The following is a 17,109-nucleotide window of genomic DNA, read 5'->3' as shown; positions in this document are numbered from 1 at the left end:
ACAACACCGGCTGAGCACAAATACTAGACTTGCACCTGGGGTACTGAACCGTGTGAGTGTTCGCAATACTGACGTCTTTGAGACTGAACAGAACATTTTGAAGGCTGTAGACATAGTTTGGGTGTGCTTTTTGCTTTGTACCATTTTTTGGGACCTGAAATCTCTACTGTAGATTTTGCAATATTTTATATCGCAACTATGTTGATATTGCTTTACTGTGAATAAGCAATTTCTAGAAGCAATGAATTTTAGCATGCCTATTTACTTCTTTAATATAGAAAGTGTTTTCAGTAGTTATAATTGCATTTGATGCTTTTCGAATTTGACAAGACAAAAGACAAAAAAAAACATTTGTGTATTTATTGTGTATTTATGTACATTTTTCCATCCATTCTTTGTCTTCTCTCTGAAAAATAGATTTGTGTTCTCTCCTTTGTGAGCAGAGGAAATTGTCTTTTACATTCCAGAATAAACATGGACTGAAACTTAAAAGAAAAAACATTGTCTCCACTGTCTTGATACACATCGTCTGTCTAGAAATTACTACCAATACAAAAACCTGCTGATTGTTATTAAGTACTCTGGGGGTACAAGAATGTTCCTCTTCTGTTCATTCACACGCAAATTCAAGAGATTTTTTATATATGCATATAAAGACACTAGATATCTGACATACACATTATGGCTGCACTTGTACTTGAAGCTACTTTGATTCTTAGAATAAATGAATACAGTAAATCGACTATGCCCTTAAGTGTCTGTCATAGGTACTACATTCCCATCTTATTTCATCTCTATTTCTTTTAAATGTAAAAAATGCTTTCAGTTGCAATGCTTGGTGGTGAATAACATGGTTGGGACACAGTTAAGTGTGACATCATATGTACAGGTTCCGATGAGTCCATTCGTGCCAGTCTGTTGTGGCTGTGCGAAAGAAGAAACGAGGAAACGGAACAACAGAAGCTAAAACACGGCATGACGGAAGGGGTACCGGAAAGAGTTAGTCCTTTGGTTTATGTTCTGCAGCGGTTCTAGAGTATTCCACCCAGGGTTTTATGGAGGAGGTGCAGCAGCCTGGGTTTAACCATACTGCCCTCACCTCTATTCTCACGTCTAATGCAGTTCCTTACATATCCTGTATCCCAAGACGTTCCAGCAGTCACAAGGAGATGGCTTGGCTCCATCCGGTCCATGGTCAAATTACTCCATGGTGGATGTCAAAATCCTGGTTACTTGAACTACACGTTGTTGGCGTTTTCACAGTGAAATCTTTATAGTAGCTGTGGCAGTCCTCTCCCAGAATCCTTTTTCTTTGTAAAGCACATTGAATTGCTTCAATGTATGAATTGTGCAATACAAATAAATTGCTTGCTTCACATACACCACGATCCTTCACAAAGAAGAGTCCCTCTTCCACAGGTTCTATCAAGGACCCATTTCCCTCGCGGTCTTGAACTCTTTGCCCCGTTCTCTGCATTAAAAATTATCACGATACAGGTTGATATAAATGGAGCCGTATGAAGAATGCAAAGCTGACATGCTCGGGAAAAAGGTGAAAGGTCAGGCTGGGAGGTGGCTCCAAGGTGACGTACCAGCTGACCAGTATACCTAATGGGCTCATTCATTGCTCAACATCCGTCCGTGAGCGGTCAAAGTTATGTATGATTCCATATGTTATGTATTTATCCATATAGTATATAGAGCATTGTGGTTCTGAAAGAAAGGTGAAAATATAGAGAAGGTCTGCGACGGCGTGAAAGAGTCTAGCGGTTCTGATTTCAATGCGTGCGGTTTTCAGTCCAGGTCACCCAGTCTGTGTCCCTTGCCTTTTCACTCAGGACCCTGGGAACTGTCTCTGCGGTTGGTCCGGTGTGGCACGGTGGCTGGTTGGCACGGTTACTTGCTGCTGTTGGCGAGCATACGTGTGAAGTCAGCGATGAGAGCCTTAAAGGTGATCCTGCTCTCTGGGGTACTCTCCCAGCATGCCCTCATTAGTTCATAAACCTAGAAGACAGATTAAATCAGAAATCAGAACATAATACACTAAACACAATAGAAAAGTAGCCAGAAGTACCATCCCACCATACACAGATTAAATAATTTACACCTAAAAGACCCAGTTGGAATACACTCAGATTTACATACAAGTTGTAGAGATACAACATTATTTTTGTAATATATTGTCTACTTATGATGCAGAAGTATAAACAAGAGCAATATGCACTTTTCTAGCTCTATTATTGACTGAAAATAAACTATTAGATATGCTGTAGTTAAGTTCAAAGTTGTATTTGTCAAATGCACCGAATGACACAGCGTCATTCTATACAATGAAATGCTTGTGACATGGCCCCCAACGTAGTGAGATGTTATCTTACTGCTCCTGTACAGCATTCTGGCCGGGGCAGCCTCTTCCCCTCCTCCAGCACCTTAACCAGTCGCGTCACAGTCATCTGGCCATGAGTCGGACCAATCATCTTCAGGAACACCTGTGGCACAGAGGGCGGACTGTAGCCGTTACCATGGAAATATAATGAAACTAAACTGCTTTCCTATCTGGCCAGTGAAGATGGGGCAGAGAGTTGGTATTAAATTGTCAACAGTCTGAAGAGATTTGCCTAACTTAACCACTGCATTCCCTCTATTTCATAACATGACAATTCAATCCTTTCTTTAAATTGAACCGTGGGGTAAAGAATATAGATTTTGTTAATGAATATGCAATGGTCATGGTTACATGGTGTGGACATATTGGGACAGTTGGAAGGCTGTGTGTGGGTGGGTGTTGGCATACGCTGTCAGGAGTGGGCAAAGTCCCATCTGCCACCCTGGACATAGACTGGCGCTACATGACTAAATCAGGTACAGAAGGCTGTGCTGCCAGGACTGTGTGTGTGTGTGTGTGTGTGTGTGTACACCCACCGACATGGGGCTGATGGCCGTCTCACAGTAGGTGAACAGCTCATACATGGTGACACCGAAGGACCAGACGTCAGAGGCCAGGTAGAACTTACAGTGGACCAGACACTCGGGAGCATACCTGGTAGATGGACAGAACATCACGTTAACTCAACACCCGTCTGTAACGCGACCCTCGGTCCAACGCCAATATATGGCAGGTCTCCGGAAACACAAAACACAAAAGGAACCCTTCCTCCCTCCGTTTGGTCCTTCATGTGTGCTTCCTCCGTTTTTCCAAGTGTCACAAAACCGAGGGGGTGAAAATGATAGGGGGTGTTAATTAGACCTTGCAGTGTGCGAGTAGGCCTTCCTGACTGACTAGAAACCCATAAGGAACCATGTCATTCTGAAAGCTTCCACAATTGCACTCAAAAGAAGGGGTGATCCTTACTAGTACAGGAAATAGCTTGTACAATTGTAACTGCTACTAGTGTTACTTTCTAAATAACAGAAGGGATTAGATCCTTTGATTTTCATCCCATAAACACATATGGCACTGAGGGAGTTGGTTGAGGTGAGGGGCCAGTTTGGGGTTCAGTTATATTTAATTCACCAACTTATCTTCAGAGACTTTTTTTAATTTCATGTGGGGTAACCATGTACATTTGCCGGAAATCTTTTAGCATGGACTGGCCAATAAAAACGTTCCTGGAATAGAACTTGTCTGGTCACCTCACAAATCCTGTTGGTAATTCCCGGAGTTGGTCAAAAAAAAGAGATGAAGTATGAAGAAATATGAAAATATGCTTATCACCAGACCTGTGATAAGAAGGCACTGAGTGGTGGTCGCAGATAAACCTGCATATTTTACCAGGTTTCTTGGCACACAACACATTCATGCCTCTGCATGTGAGTTACATCTCTCATGTGAGTTTACTCTCTCTGAGAGATGGCTCATTTGGCTCCCAAAAGCCTCTGTTCAAATTGCTTGTTAAAGACCCAATAGTTGGGATTTGGTCTTTAGACCAGGGTGAAGGGTGTGCCAGACATGGGGAGGCAGACTGCCTAGTGGTTAGAGAATCTGACCAGCAAAAGAATGGTTGCTAGTTTGAATCCCTGAGCTGGTGAGATACAGGAGTGTTTGATGCAATTCTTAATATTGTAAAGTAAAATGTAATGTCCCTCCAACATCACTACATTTTCACAGCAGGTGAAATTACAACACTTGTCCTCACCAGAACACAGGGCTGTCCAGGTCATCTTTGACTGTGTAATATCCCTCATTGTCCTTGATGCTCTTGGTCAAGCCAAAGTCTCCAATCTTCACCGTGCTCTCATTCTCCACCAGAACATTCCGGGCTGCCAGGTCCCGGTGGATATAATTCCGAGATCCCAGATAATCCATTCCCTAGAGGGAGGTGAAGTAGTATAGTTGGTATGCATCACATCCATAGCCCCTGACATACCTGGATGTTCCAAACCTTTGAGTGTTAGCTGGCAAGTTAAATCAAGTGTGCTTGTCCAACTTAGTAACAAAAACAAATTGAGCATAATTGAGTACTGAAGTTGGAAAACATTTCCTACCACTCTTCCAATTACATTTCTCTGATTTTCTGTGTCACATTTTTTCTCTTTTGTTTCTGACAAATTTGACATTTACTTGCTGTTCTAGTTCAACAATGCTAGAAAAAGAAAAAAGCAGTCCACAAGAGGATTACACTACTAAGCTCCACCTTTCGTTATGAAGCTGTGGTTATGGTTAGGGCTGAACCAGGATGTAGACATAAAGCTAGTGTTAGAACTGAATGAGGATGTGGACATGAAGCTTGGGTTATATCTAAACAAGGAGGTGGTTGTTAAGCCAGGGTTATATCTAAACAAGGAGGTGGTTATAAAGCTTGGGTTATATCTAAACAAGGAGGTGGTTGTTAAGGTACGGTTATATCTAAACAAGGAGGTGGTTGTTAAGCTAGGGTTGTATCTAAACAAGGAGGTGGTTGTTAAGCTAGGGTTATATCTAAACAAGGAGGTGGTTGTTAAGCTAGGGTTATATCTAAACAAGGAGGTGGTTGTTAAGCTAGGGTTATATCTAAACAAGGAGGTGGTTGTTAAGGTACGGTTATATCTAAACAAGGAGGTGGTTGTTAAGCTTGGGTTATATCTAAACAAGGAGGTGGTTGTTAAGCTAGGGTTATATGTAAACAAGGAGGTGGTTGTTAAGGTACGGTTATACCTAAACAAGGAGGTGTTTGTTAAGGTACGGTTATATCTAAACAAGGAGGTGGTTGTTAAGCTAAGGTTATATCTAAACAAGGAGGTGGTTATAAAGCTTGGGTTATATCTAAACAAGGAGGTGGTTGTTAAGGTACGGTTATATCTAAACAAGGAGGTGGTTGTTAAGCTTGGGTTATATCTAAACAAGGAGGTGGTTGTTAAGCTAGGGTTATATGTAAACAAGGAGGTGGTTGTTAAGCTAGGGTTATATGTAAACAAGGAGGTGGTTGTTAAGGTACGGTTATATATAAACAAGGAGGTGGTTGTTAAGGTACGGTTATATCTAAACAAGGAGGTGGTTGTTAAGCTAAGGTTATATCTAAACAAGGAGGTGGTTATAAAGCTTGGGTTATATCTAAACAAGGAGGTGGTTATAAAGCTTGGGTTATATCTAAACAAGGAAGTGGTTGTTAAGGTAGGGATTGAGCTGAACCAGCATGTGTACATGAAGTTGGGATTCCATTTGAACCAGGATGTGATTATTAAACTATGGTTAGGGCTTAACACTAGAACCGCCAGACCTTTAAGACCCCCATATCCGTAAGAGCCAAAACCTGTTTGGCTTCATTAGCATACGAATCGGCCCTATTAGCATACACATTCTCCTCCGCAGCATCACCTTCCAGTCAGAGCATCACTTCATCTACTGGGTCGTCATCAAACTATATAGAATAGTCTAAAAATAATGAATTACAGAATTTGTTTGAAATGGTTAAAGAATTTGAAAAATACAAGAATGTGTTTGTATTGAAGGTTTTTCTAAAAAATAAAATGGACAACACTGATTCAAAGATAAATCCATTAGAATTTAGTTTTCATTTTGATGATGTCCAAGGTAAAATAACAGACAATATTGACTAGTTTGGGACAATCAAAGGCTATACGCATGAATAGCCCACATAGGTCTGAAGCCTGGTTGCTTGATAAACACAGTACATTTCAAAGAATGTATAACACACAGGCTACAGTCTATTTGTAGAAATCTATTTGATTACAGAGTAAAATAATGGAATTTTATTTTGTGAGTAATTATTTAGCCTAAAGCATTTGTAGAATATTAATCTTCAGTAAAATAAGCAGAGAAAATTCAAAGAGACGGTAGGATGTGTGCAATTTCTCTTTCCATCCTAAAATAAGAACAGTAAAATGTGTTGAATTGGTGACTGGTAAACAATATCCTTGGTGTTTTGTGAAGAATTATTTAGCATAATACATTTGTAGATTTACATTTGATGAATTAGCCTACACAATAAGCTGAATCTCCTATTGAAAAACTGTAACGTGTGATAAGTAGTCTATATTATGTTTCAATAATAGCCTAATTAAATTGAATACGTTGAATGGTCATGAACATCTTGTATTTCATTTGTAAGTTTATTCAAATTCAACCGAGTTCAGAAAATTCATCTGGGAGTATCGCACATTCATCCATAGACATCATGCATTCAGTGAGGGGTGATCAGCGCCTGGGTACCATTTGGGCTGTTGGCGGATTAAGTCGGAAAATAGGGTAAAAAAACAAACAGGTAAATGGTCTCTAAATAGTTTTCTGTTTGTCAGTTTACAATTCTGACAACAGAACAATGAAAAATATGTCTATTTAGGAAAAGTAATGGAAGGACTTGGCAGTTTTATTTTAATTACAAACTCAATCGCCAATTGGCGTAGGCATTTGGCAGTTGATTTGGACACAAAGTTGGCACAAAGTTGGCAGTTAATTAGGACTGAATCAGTATGTGGACATAGTTAGGGTTAGGGACTTGGGTTACGGTTGTGGCTGTAGTACCTGACAGATCTGGACAGCATAGCTGAGCAAAGTCTCCGGGCGGGTTTGTGCTCGGTTGCGGGGCAGGTACTCCTTCAGACTGCCAGCAGGCAGGTACTCCATGATCAACTTGATGCCTCTGCCTCCTACACACAGACAGTGGTGTAAGTACACAACAGGGCCAGGTTTGTTTGTGTGTGGGTATATGCGGTGGGGGTTTATGTTCTCGTTCTCACCCTCCTCTTGGCAGATGCCTTTGTACTTGACAATGTTCTCGTGGTAGAGTTCCTTAAGGATTCCTATCTCACTCCAGAGGTTACTACTCTGCTCTTCTCCGTTCTCTGGCTTTAGACTCTTCACAGCCACCAGCTCCCCTGTCCGGTCCCCTCTGGGATCATAACGACACAGCTCCACCTTCCCAAAGTGGCCCTACGCACACACATTAAATTAACCCACTTATGAATGTACTGTCTATTAAATAGACAATATAAACATGATCTATGAGCCCCAAATCATCCCCACAGAGATGGAAATACACAGTCACATTTAAACACAGAAATATGGGATACCTCTCCTAAATCTCTGATCTTCCTGAGGAACCTCTTCTCAAACATAGTGGGGTCCACCTCCAGAGAGGGCACAGGCTTGATAGAGGGGTCTGGTGCGTGGACAAAAACAGTTACACTAACAGGGACACACTGCCAGTTTATTCAACAGTGACCCAACAAACCATCAACATGGATGCCTTGTGAAGTGACCGCAGTACCTCATTCTGGCCACAGTGTGGGAGTATTCAAGCAATATACATCCAACAAATACGTACTCTGCTCTTCCAGCGTATCGATGTCTCTGACAATGGCCCTGAAGAAGGGCCTTTTGCGGGGGTCGTAGGCCATGCAGTGGGTCATGAGTTCAGCCAGCTCTCTGCACTCGGGTGTAGCCAACTGGCACTCAGCTGCATAAAACCTCTCCTTCTACTCAGAGACACAATCATATTAAACACTGTGGGTTTGGTCCAGAAGACTTGTGAGGTGTGTTTGTGGCGTATTGAGGTGTGGGCATACCTCAGTGAGTTTCTTCTCCTTGAGGGGCACTTCTCCGTCGTAGCAGATCTCCCACAGCGTTGTGCCGAAGCCCCACTTGTCGGCTGCTACGCTCAGGTTAGCCGAGTCCTTCACACACTCGGGAGCGATCCATGGAATTCGCTCCACACACTCTGCGGGGTGGCACCGACATGTCCGACAGTTAGGGCCACAGCCAGCATTTACACACACTTCACAAACACACACTCATTCAAACAAACAGTCCAGCGTGTTCTAGAAACCAAAACCTTAACGGACACAAAACACACCACTCTGTTCGTGGGGGTTGCTGATAGAAATTTTGCCAAGGGATTTTCAGTGCAAAGGTTTTAGACAACCTTAGAAAATAGTTTAAAGCCATTTATCTCACCAGAAACCAGGGTATATTTGTTCGGGGGGAAAAACAAAAACAAGAGTAAGACATGTAATTAGTATTTTGGTGGCCTCCCTTGCGGTGTGAGACCGTTGGGTAATATTTTTAGTATTCCAGTGGTCGATGCTGGGGGATCTGCTGTAGCTATTCTTTTGACTTTGGTTGCTTATTGTCCTTTTCCCTGATCCAAACAGGTTCAATTCTTGTAAAATGTGTACTTTGGCACAGTCCATCAGATTTAAACCAGGGTGCGTTTGGGGTTTTTCCACTGTGTTCAACTTTGCACTCTCTTCAAATTTCTACATAACATTCGTCAATCCATGTCACAAGATAGAGTGTATATAAACAAACCAGTTGGTATGTAAACCATTTGGTATATATATATATATATATATTTTATTAAAAATAAATATTTTATACATTTCCCTACAAGATTACTGCAATTACTGTCATGATTCACTCCCCCCTGCCATGTGAACAGGGGCCCCAGCATTCCTGGCCTGGAGCCAAGTCCTTCCCACAAGCCCTAACGTCCCACTGACAGGAATCCACAGCCCTACCATGCCGGTAACACAGACTGACTGGCACACAGTGGAAAGAACGAGGTGAGGAGAGGACAGTGGGAGAGAGTGGGAACGGACTAGGGGGCAGGGAGGACAGGACAAGATGGGGAGTGGGTGGAACAAAAGGCAGAAGGGGGTGGGGTGGTCTTTTCTGTCCAAATCACATGTCCCCATGGAGACACAGGGTATTGGTTCTGCTGGTCGGTTAAAACTGTCAGCCACAGTCAATGTTAACCAAACAGATATATGAAACACGATGCTGTGGCAGGGGATTGTAGAATGGGAAGTGTACTTGTACCGTACTTCCCAGACCAAACCTCCCTTTTAGATTTCCATGACCATATAATACTTCTCGAAAGATGCCCTTGTCCATTAAAAGCTCCTTGTTTGTTTCATAATTTCTGTCTCCACACGAGACTGCCAACCGAAACGGTTCGGTGAAGTGGTCCGTACCTTGTCTCGTTAGCACAGTGATGGGTATTCCCGGGTCACTGAGCTTGATGAAGGGTCCTCCCTCACTGTCGACTCCTTCTCTGGCCAGCAGGATGTTCTTGGTACATACAAAGCCATGTACCAGCTTCTTATCCTCCTACACGAGGATGGAGGGAGGGAGGGAGGGAGGGGGAGTCAGGTATGCACACCTCCCAAATGTAAGCATTATTGTGATTCTGTCCATTTCGGTGAGTGTGTGGGGAGAATGTGTGTTTGTGTGTGTGTCTTACTAGGTAGCTAAGCGCACTGGCCAGTTGTTTGGCGACCTGGAACTTCCATGGCGTGCCAAGTGGACTCTGTTGCCTACGCATGAACAGATCCAACGGACCAAACTGGACAAACTCCTCCACCATGATATCTGAGGAGGAGAGGGAGACCCAGGTTAAAATGGAGTCAACACACAAGTAGACAGGATTGTTTGTTCCCTCTTGGTAACCGCCTTTGTCTGGGGGGGGGCAACGCCAGGCTATATGAATCCACTGGCAACAAACCCCACCCATGAAACTGTGAGATGCATGTTCTGACACGCTCAGACAAGGACTCTAGTAACTCATTGCTTTGTTGTCTGCTGAACCCTCCCCTCACCAGCGAATTCCTTGGAAACGATGGCAAGTCTTATCATATAGTCCGTATCGTTCCCGCATAAACGCTGCTGCCAACAACAACAGACCCGTGAATTGTCACAGGTCTGGATGTCAGGTACGTTACAGTGCCTGTGTGTGTGTGTACTCACTCTCCAGGTGACGCACACAGACTCCATAGAGCAGGGCGATGTGCTTATGAGACACTTGTCGCATCATGCTGGCTGTCTCGAAGAAGGCCTGTGGGGGGGGCAAAACAGAGTTGGTTCCAGTCTGGCAGATCTCCGGCACAGAACATGGTTCACGTGCTCTCAGATGGAGTCCCAAAAGTACTGACCTCACTTAACAGAGGTGTGTGTGTTTCTTACCAGTGAGATGTCTCTGTGGCCAGAGCCCAGGACCTTCAGCACCACTTTGAGCTCATGTGAGGAGCAGTAGTTTGCATCCTCATCGTCCTCGCTCTTCACCTTCAGTATTCCGGAGTAGATGTTGGTCCGGGTTCCCAGGCCCAGATGCTCTCCCTGAGAGAGAGAGATACAAACGCAACCTAAGAAATTGACCTGTTTAGAAATGATAACGAACCGAAGCTCATCGCTGTTTCACTCTGTCCCATTCGCTAACACTCATGCTAAACAGCTCATTTTACGGTCTATGCATATTGGCCAGTGTTGCTTGGGGAGTGGGGAGCCATCGTCAGCGGGGACTGACTGGGATCTCTGCACTCTAGCTACTCCCTGAGGCATCTTGGGTGCTAACGGAGGTCATGGGGTTAGAGAGCACTCCCCTCATGCTCATTGACCCGTGGTCAAAGGAGCCGTGTGGAAAAAGCACAACGGCTCGGCCTATGAGGAAAGAATCTTCCAACTCTTAGGAGCCTGCTGGGAGTTGTTGCAATGAGACAGCGATGAAATTGGGAAATGGAAAAAAAAGAGGGTTGAAAAAAGACAGGACTATTTTTTTCTCTCTAAATGCTGACAGAGAGGAAACGGGTCCAAACATGGGTGAAGGTACTTTACCTGTATGATCTCCTCCTTGAGGATCCTGTGGAAGCTGAGCTGGCTCTCCTGCAGGGGTGTCTGGGGGACATATGCCCTTTCCTTAGTCACTACCAGCAGGTTGGACACCTCTGAAACACACGTTGAATTTAGGCCCAAAAATACCACCCAAAAAACGTTGAGCAACACTGACGCCAGTCTTATCTATGTCAAATGGTCTGAGAAAGGCATTTGGCACTGCAGACATGGAGTGGCAGTGTTTCCACATCAACAAGAGACCGTGTGCAGAAAACAGCCTGTAAACCAGCCATGTAGCTTAACTCCCTGTGGACTTTGAAACACTGTAGTTATTTGGTGGGTTTATTTGGGGGGGGGGGCATATGCTTGAAAACTACTTGCACACGCTAGAAATTTCTGTTTACGTGAGCAGAGTATGTAAGTGCATGCGTAGATGTTTGTGCAATTTCATCTCCTCTGCAGCGTGTGGCTGTGTAGGAGGAAGTGATGTTCTGACAGAAGAAGAACATGCACACAAAAACAAAACAAATGATCCTTCCTCTTTGTGACGGGACCCTCATAGCAGGCAAAAGATTTTACAATAACAGCTGCCCTCCCCCTTCAAACACACAGGCGTCCCCTTCTCTCGCCTCCCTGCAGTAAACAGATGTGGAGAGTGCTGCTCTGGAAACCACAGTACTACCTGTCCTCGCCAAACACACACATGCACACGCACGCATGCACACACACAAGGACACACGCGCACACACACACGCACAGGATGTAAACAAGACAGAGTGATCTAACAGACAACCACCACATACACACAAAACATATGGCCACACCCACGCAGTGTGAACATACTGTCAGGGTTAAGCGGGTGGTAACCATGGTGAGGCAGTGTTGCTAAGGGAAACTAAAGCTGATGGTGTAAACAGCTACAGAAGGTGAGATCCTCTCAGCTGACAGGAGCTAAATCACACTGACTCCTCAGTTCAATGTGTGCATTGGTTTGCACCTGAAATGTATACAAAGCATGACATTCTGAGGGTCGGATAAAAGACTAAAAAGACTAAAATGTGAATTTAGCATTTTCTAATGAACAGTCTGAGACTGTGCGTGTGTGTGTGTGTGTGTGTGTCTCCTCACTCCTCTACCTCTGGGCTGCGGGGGACAGCAGTGTTTGAGCTGGAAGCGGAGGTTGTCTGTGCGGAGGTTCTGTCCCGTCAGGTGGTCCAGCAGCTCTCGGAGAGAAGACCTATAGGTGTCCGTCCCATACAGGCGGTAGCCCTCCGGACCCACTTCGATCTGGAAGTTCTTATACTGATAAACCTGCCTGGACTCACAGATGTCCATCTGAAGTGAGGAGGAGGAGGATGGAAGGGCAGATGAAGGGAAGGAGAGGAGGAATGAGAAACACGCACATCTCATTTAATACAGTGTGTACTGATACAGTGGGGAGAACAAGTATTTGATACACTGCCGATTTTGCAGGTTTTCCTGCTTACAAAGCATGTAGAGGTCTGTATCATAGGTACACTACAACTGTGAGAGACGGAATCTAAAACAAAAATCCTGAAAATCATATTATGATTTTTTTTATAATTAATTTGCATTTTATTGCATGACATAAGTATTTGATCACCTAACAACCAGTAAGAATTCCGTCTCTCACAGACCTGTTAGTTTTTCTTTAAGAAGCCCTCCTGTTCTCCACTCATTACCTGTATAAACTGCACCTGTTTGAACTCGTTACCTGTATAAAAGACACCTGTCCACCAAGGTTATTATAGTTTTGCATTTATTTTTTTATTTTTTATTTCGTTTTGACTTTTTGTTTTCAAATTCAGTTTAGTTTTAATTAGTTTTTAAAGTGGGTTTGCTAGTTTAGTTTAGTTTTTATTTTTTGAAAATGCTTAGTTTTAGTTTAGTTTTTATTAGTTTTAGTCTTTTTTTGTAATATGGGCTATTAATATGGGCTATTGTGTAATAATAACTCAACAAAAACATCATACAATTTTAGAAAATATTTATTCAACAATAAAACCAGTACATAAAATGTACATATGGGAACAAATATGTAAACAAGTCTACACTCCGCAATAAATGCAAAATGTGGAAGTGAGGTGTGCCAAGAAAAAAACTAAATAGCCAACAGACTAAAGAAGACAGACATGATGAACCGCATGTATTCAACTCCTTTTTGAGTCACACAAGAAATTTCGGTCAGAATGTCAGGGAGCTTAATCTGAGAAAAGAACATGACAAATAAAAATAAACTTGTGTCCCGAGTGTGTGTGTGTGTGTGTGTGTGTGTGTGTGTGTGTGTGTGTGAGTGAGTGACAGAGAGATGGAGGGAGAGCAGGGAAAGGAAACACAGCTGAGCGAATACTCTGCGTGTTTTAAATAGTGTTAAAAAAGGAAAGACATTGACAAAGACAAAAACTAAGAACATTTACTCTATAATTTTATTTTAGTTAGTTTTGTCAACCACACATCACAGTTTTAGTTATCGTTTTTTTTGTAATGCCTCGTTTTTATTTTAATTTCAGTTAACGACAATGTTTTTTCCCACATAGTTTTCGTTTTTTCGTTCGTTTTTGTTAACAATTATAACCTTGCTGTCCACACACTCAATCAAACAGACTCCAACCTCTCCACAATGGCCAAGACCAGAGAGCTGTGTAAGGGACATCAGGGATAAAATTGTAGACCTGCACAAGGCTGGGATGGGCTACAGGACAATAGGCAAGCAGCTTGGTGAGAATTCAACAACTGTTGGCGCAATTATTAGAAAATGGAAGAAGTTCAAGATGGTCAATCTCCCTCGGTCTGGGGCTCCATGCAAGATCTCACCTCGTGGGGCATCAATGATCATGAGGAAGGTGAGGGATCAGCCCAGAACTACAAGGCAGGACCTGGTCAATGACCTGAAGAGAACTGGGACCACAGTCTCAAAGAAAACTATTACGCCGTCATGGATTAAAATCCTACAGCGCAAGCGAGATCCCCCTGCTTAAGCCAGCGGATGTCCAGACCATCTGGATGATTCAGAGGAGGAATGGGAGAGGGTAATGTGGTCTGATGAGACAAAAATAGAGCTTTTTGGTCTTAACTCCACTCGCTGTGTTTGGAGGAAGAAGAAGGATGAGTACAACCCCAAGAACACCATCCCAACCGTGAAGCATGGAGGTGGAAACATTCTTTGGGGACGCTTTTCTGCAAAGGGGACAGGACACTGCACCGTATTGAGGCGAGGATGGATGGGGCCATGTATTGTGAGATCTTGGCCAACAACCTCCTTCCCTCAGTAAGAGCATTGAACGACCTGAAACACACAGCTAGGGCAACTGATTAGTGGCTCCGTAAGAAGCATCTCAAGGTCCTGGAGTGGCCTAGCCAGTCTCCAGACCTGAACCCAATAGAAAATCTTTGGAGGGAGCTGAAAGTCCGTATTGCCCAGCGACAGCCCCGAAATTTGAACAATCTGGAGAAGGTCTGTATGGAGGAGCCAAAATCCCTGCTGCAATATGCGCAAACCTGGTCAAGAACTACAGGAAACATATGATCTCTGTAATTGCAAACAAAGGTTCGTGTACCAAATATTAAGTTATGCTTTTTTGATGTATCAATTACTTATGTCATGCAATAAAATGCAAATTAATTACTTAAAAATCATACAGTGATTTTCTGGATTTTTGTTTTAGATTCCATCCCTCACAGTTGAAGAGAACCTATGATAAAAATTACAGACTTCTACATGTTTTGTAAGTGGGAAAACCTGCAAAATCGGCAGTGTATCAAATACTTGTTCTCCCCACTGTATATACACCACACAATAGACCTAACCATGAGACAAATCTATTCAGAGCCCTCCATACATACTGAGTCATTCACACGTTTTAGCAACTAAGAATAACAGCACTTTCAGAGTTCTACCACCAATTTCACTTAAAGTAAATGTAAGAGCTATAAGATCTTTGCCAAGCCTTTACTGCTGCCATTTTGAGCTCTTGCTTGTGTTTGGAGAGTTTCTGATTTCAGTCTCCTCCCCTGACTTCAGTGAAATGCATGTTCAACTTAAATGAGGATATTGACATGGCCAGTCTAAAATGTTCCACTGTTGTCCCCCAATGAACTCCTTGGCTGCGTTGACAGTGTGTTTTGGCCAAGATACTTCTGTACACATTCTGCTGCTGCCATTATTGGTTACATCATCAGTAAAAATGAGTGATCCGTTGCAGGGGCAGCCATGCATGCCCATGCCATGACACTATCTCCCACATGCTTCACAGATGAGGTGGTATGCTTTGGATAATCTGCAGTTACTTTTCTCTCCATACTTTTGCCTTCATATCACATCAATATAGGTTCATCCTCTTCTCGTATCTCAATAATCAGAAATCCTGTACTGGCTCTGTACTAGCAAAGTCTAATCAGGCTTCTCTGATTCTTACCATATAGCCTTTGGAATTCTGCTGCCGAAGTTTGAGTTCTTTAAGTTAGAGTTTCAGACAGTAGCCAATGAGTTAACATTGAGGCTGTACACAAAAATGTATGTTGCGTTTACCTTGTCCTCTGCCCTTTGTCACTTCTGGTTTATTAGAGTTGTTTTACTTTGGACTGCATTACTATATAAATGGAATATACCTACTGTAGGTGTAATTTTGCATTGTGACAAATGCGTATACTACTGCAAATGTATACGCAACATCTGGTTATGCTACCTACTCTTTAACTGTCTGTCTAATGGGTGTTTATGTGCTTTTAATTATTTATTTTTACAGTAACCACATACTGAGAAATAATTCCAGTGTATTTTACCTCACTGCAGACCACGGTCATGATGATGTAATTGTAGTCAGTACAGGACCAACGCAGGACATAGGTTCCCTCCTCATTGCCCTCCTGACGAAGCTTCTGGATGGCATATTCCGTACTGCAGGAGGTACAGAGAGCCATTGGTGAGAAAACACAAAACCCGCACAATGAAACAGTGATGAATACCGAGAGAGATTAATAGAGTGTGTGTATGAGTGTGTACCAGATAGGTCCATGACAGCAGTTCTGTAAGTTCTGCACCACAGAAGAAGGAGCCACTTCCGTACACAAGTAGTGATGGGCATCGACCGTCAGACGGAAGTACCCGTCCACCAGGGCAGCGAACGCCAATGCCTCGCCTTTGAACGCCAGCTGCACTTCCTGGAGAGGTAAAGCATTGTGATTAAACACTTCATCAAAACACTCGCTAGTTCCGCTAACACATTGACAATAGCTAATCTCCCTGGAGTCTGTGACTAAAGCAAGGCGCTAGCTTCCTTCCCTCCCCTTATGCCTAGCCTGCTCCAGTCTGTAAACAGCTCCAGCCTGGACTATGTAATGGTAATCTAAACACAGACAATCAGATTTCTAAGAGATTGGGAAGACCTAGTGGTTTGCGTTTTGGGGCGTAACAGTACAGTAGAGACTATTCAATAAACAAGCAACTGTCACTGGCCTAATGTGCATAATCTCTGCTAAGGCAGTATTGCGTGTTTGGTTGCATGCTTACCATCTTCTTGTTATCCTGTCTGATGATGGTGACAGTGGAGTCTTTGATAACAATGTGCGTGATCTCGTGGAAATCACAGAACACCACCCAGCCATCGTTGGACTCCTTCTTCTTGTCCTTTTTCTGTTTGCTATCAGGCTTGTTCTTTTTCTTTGTCTTCTCTTTGAGGATCAGGGTATTCTAATGTCAATGAAACAAACGATACATAAGATTCATAAGCTGAACGGAAATATAAATGCAACATGTAAAGTGTTGCTCCCATGTTTCATGAGCTTAAAAAAGTTTGTTTCTCTCAAATGTTGCAGATAAATGTGTCCCAATGAAATTATTTCAATTCTTTTTAATAAGGGTAACAAAGTAAAATAATTTAGGTTGTATGCTGTCTGTCTTTGTGTAGTGATTCATTTCAAAAACTACTTTTCCTCTATGAAAAATGAAAAAAAAAAGATATCCGTGTGTGGAACTGGTACAGGCAGGATTTGTTTGGAGTAGGAGCATCAGCTAAATGTTACATACTAGCAGTAAACACTGAGCG

The 17,109-nt window shown here is 42.9% G+C and overlaps 1 protein-coding gene across 2 annotated transcripts in view; it reads right to left on the bottom strand.

The window, feature by feature from the left end:
• Positions 1–345: 345 nt before the first annotated feature.
• jak1 (Janus kinase 1) overlaps positions 346–17,109 on the bottom strand; it is a 36,585-nt gene continuing 19,821 nt past the window's right edge. For both annotated transcript variants that reach the window (XM_034293694.1, XM_034293695.1), the window contains exons 7-24: positions 16,575–16,754; positions 16,068–16,225; positions 15,848–15,962; positions 12,181–12,379; positions 11,048–11,157; positions 10,400–10,552; positions 10,184–10,271; positions 9,681–9,808; positions 9,412–9,547; positions 8,005–8,156; positions 7,764–7,914; positions 7,510–7,598; positions 7,177–7,369; positions 6,962–7,086; positions 4,137–4,309; positions 2,923–3,040; positions 2,379–2,489; positions 346–2,004 (exon numbers count right to left, since the gene is read on the bottom strand). In XM_034293694.1, the coding sequence (XP_034149585.1) occupies positions 1,897–2,004; positions 2,379–2,489; positions 2,923–3,040; positions 4,137–4,309; positions 6,962–7,086; positions 7,177–7,369; positions 7,510–7,598; positions 7,764–7,914; positions 8,005–8,156; positions 9,412–9,547; positions 9,681–9,808; positions 10,184–10,271; positions 10,400–10,552; positions 11,048–11,157; positions 12,181–12,379; positions 15,848–15,962; positions 16,068–16,225; positions 16,575–16,754 (2,487 nt within the window). In that variant the 3' untranslated portion in view covers positions 346–1,896. The remainder of the gene's footprint in view (positions 2,005–2,378; positions 2,490–2,922; positions 3,041–4,136; positions 4,310–6,961; positions 7,087–7,176; positions 7,370–7,509; positions 7,599–7,763; positions 7,915–8,004; positions 8,157–9,411; positions 9,548–9,680; positions 9,809–10,183; positions 10,272–10,399; positions 10,553–11,047; positions 11,158–12,180; positions 12,380–15,847; positions 15,963–16,067; positions 16,226–16,574; positions 16,755–17,109) is intronic.

The sequence above is a fragment of the Esox lucius genome, chromosome 8, assembly GCF_011004845.1.
Source record: "Esox lucius isolate fEsoLuc1 chromosome 8, fEsoLuc1.pri, whole genome shotgun sequence".
NCBI lineage: Eukaryota > Metazoa > Chordata > Actinopteri > Esociformes > Esocidae > Esox > Esox lucius.
This window is presented reverse-complemented; position numbering and strand designations above follow the sequence as displayed.